At 50.1% G+C, this 817-nt stretch overlaps 1 protein-coding gene across 1 annotated transcript in view; it reads left to right on the top strand.

The window, feature by feature from the left end:
• Positions 1-99: 99 nt before the first annotated feature.
• LOC119585715 (innexin shaking-B-like) overlaps positions 100-817 on the top strand; it is a gene marked incomplete at its 3' end in the record, with an annotated part of 41,297 nt that continues 40,579 nt past the window's right edge. The window contains 1 exon segment of the mRNA XM_037934402.1: positions 100-690. Within this exon segment, the coding sequence (XP_037790330.1) occupies positions 115-624 (510 nt within the window). The 5' untranslated portion in view covers positions 100-114.

Here is an 817-nt window from a genome sequence, read left to right as displayed (position 1 = left end):
ATTTCGAACCCAAAATAGGTAAGAAGACCTCTGACGAACCAGAGATTAATTCCTTTCCCGAAAATCCGCAGCCTTCGCAGAAATCTAACCTCTCTCTCTCCCGCCGCAGGTCAGATGTTCCTGATGGACCGGTTCCTGGGCGGGACGTTCCTGACCTTCGGCCTGGACGTCATCAAGTTCATGGAGGACGACCAGGAGGTGCGCGTGGACCCCATGATCTTCGTGTTCCCGCGCATGACCAAGTGTTCGTTCAGCAAGTTCGGAACGTCGGGAGAGCTGGAACGCTACGACTCGCTGTGCATCTTGCCCATCAACATCGTCAACGAGAAGATCTACATCTTCCTGTGGTTCTGGTTCCTCCTGCTGGTGTTCCTGACCTTCTTCGTCCTCCTGTATCGCCTCATGATCATCCTGAGTCCGCGGATGAGGGCCTACCTCCTCTGTCTCCGGTTTCGACTCATCAACAAGGAGGTGATCAACACGATAGTCAGGAAGAGCAAAATGGGCGACTGGTTTCTCTTCTACATGCTCGGCCAGAACGTGGACACGCTCATATTCAAGGAGGTCATGCACGAGTTGGCGAAGAGGTTGGGCCATGCATCCAAAGACTTCGGCGAGCCCTGAGCACCGTGTAAATAGCCACAGGGTGTTTACCACGACCGTCTGTGATTCTAACGCACCTAGCTTAAGGTAAGTCTGGGGTTTTTCTTGTTTTATTTCCTGTTTTTTTTTTCGTTATGGTGTCTTAATTAGGGTGTTTTTTTTTCTCTTTATCTTCACTTTTTAAGGTAACAATGGTTTGTGTGAGAGTGAGAAT

Source organism: Penaeus monodon, chromosome 20 (assembly GCF_015228065.2).
Source record: "Penaeus monodon isolate SGIC_2016 chromosome 20, NSTDA_Pmon_1, whole genome shotgun sequence".
In the NCBI taxonomy this organism is placed as follows: domain Eukaryota; kingdom Metazoa; phylum Arthropoda; class Malacostraca; order Decapoda; family Penaeidae; genus Penaeus; species Penaeus monodon.
Note: the sequence above shows the minus strand (reverse complement) of the source record. Positions and strands in the feature narration are given on the sequence as shown.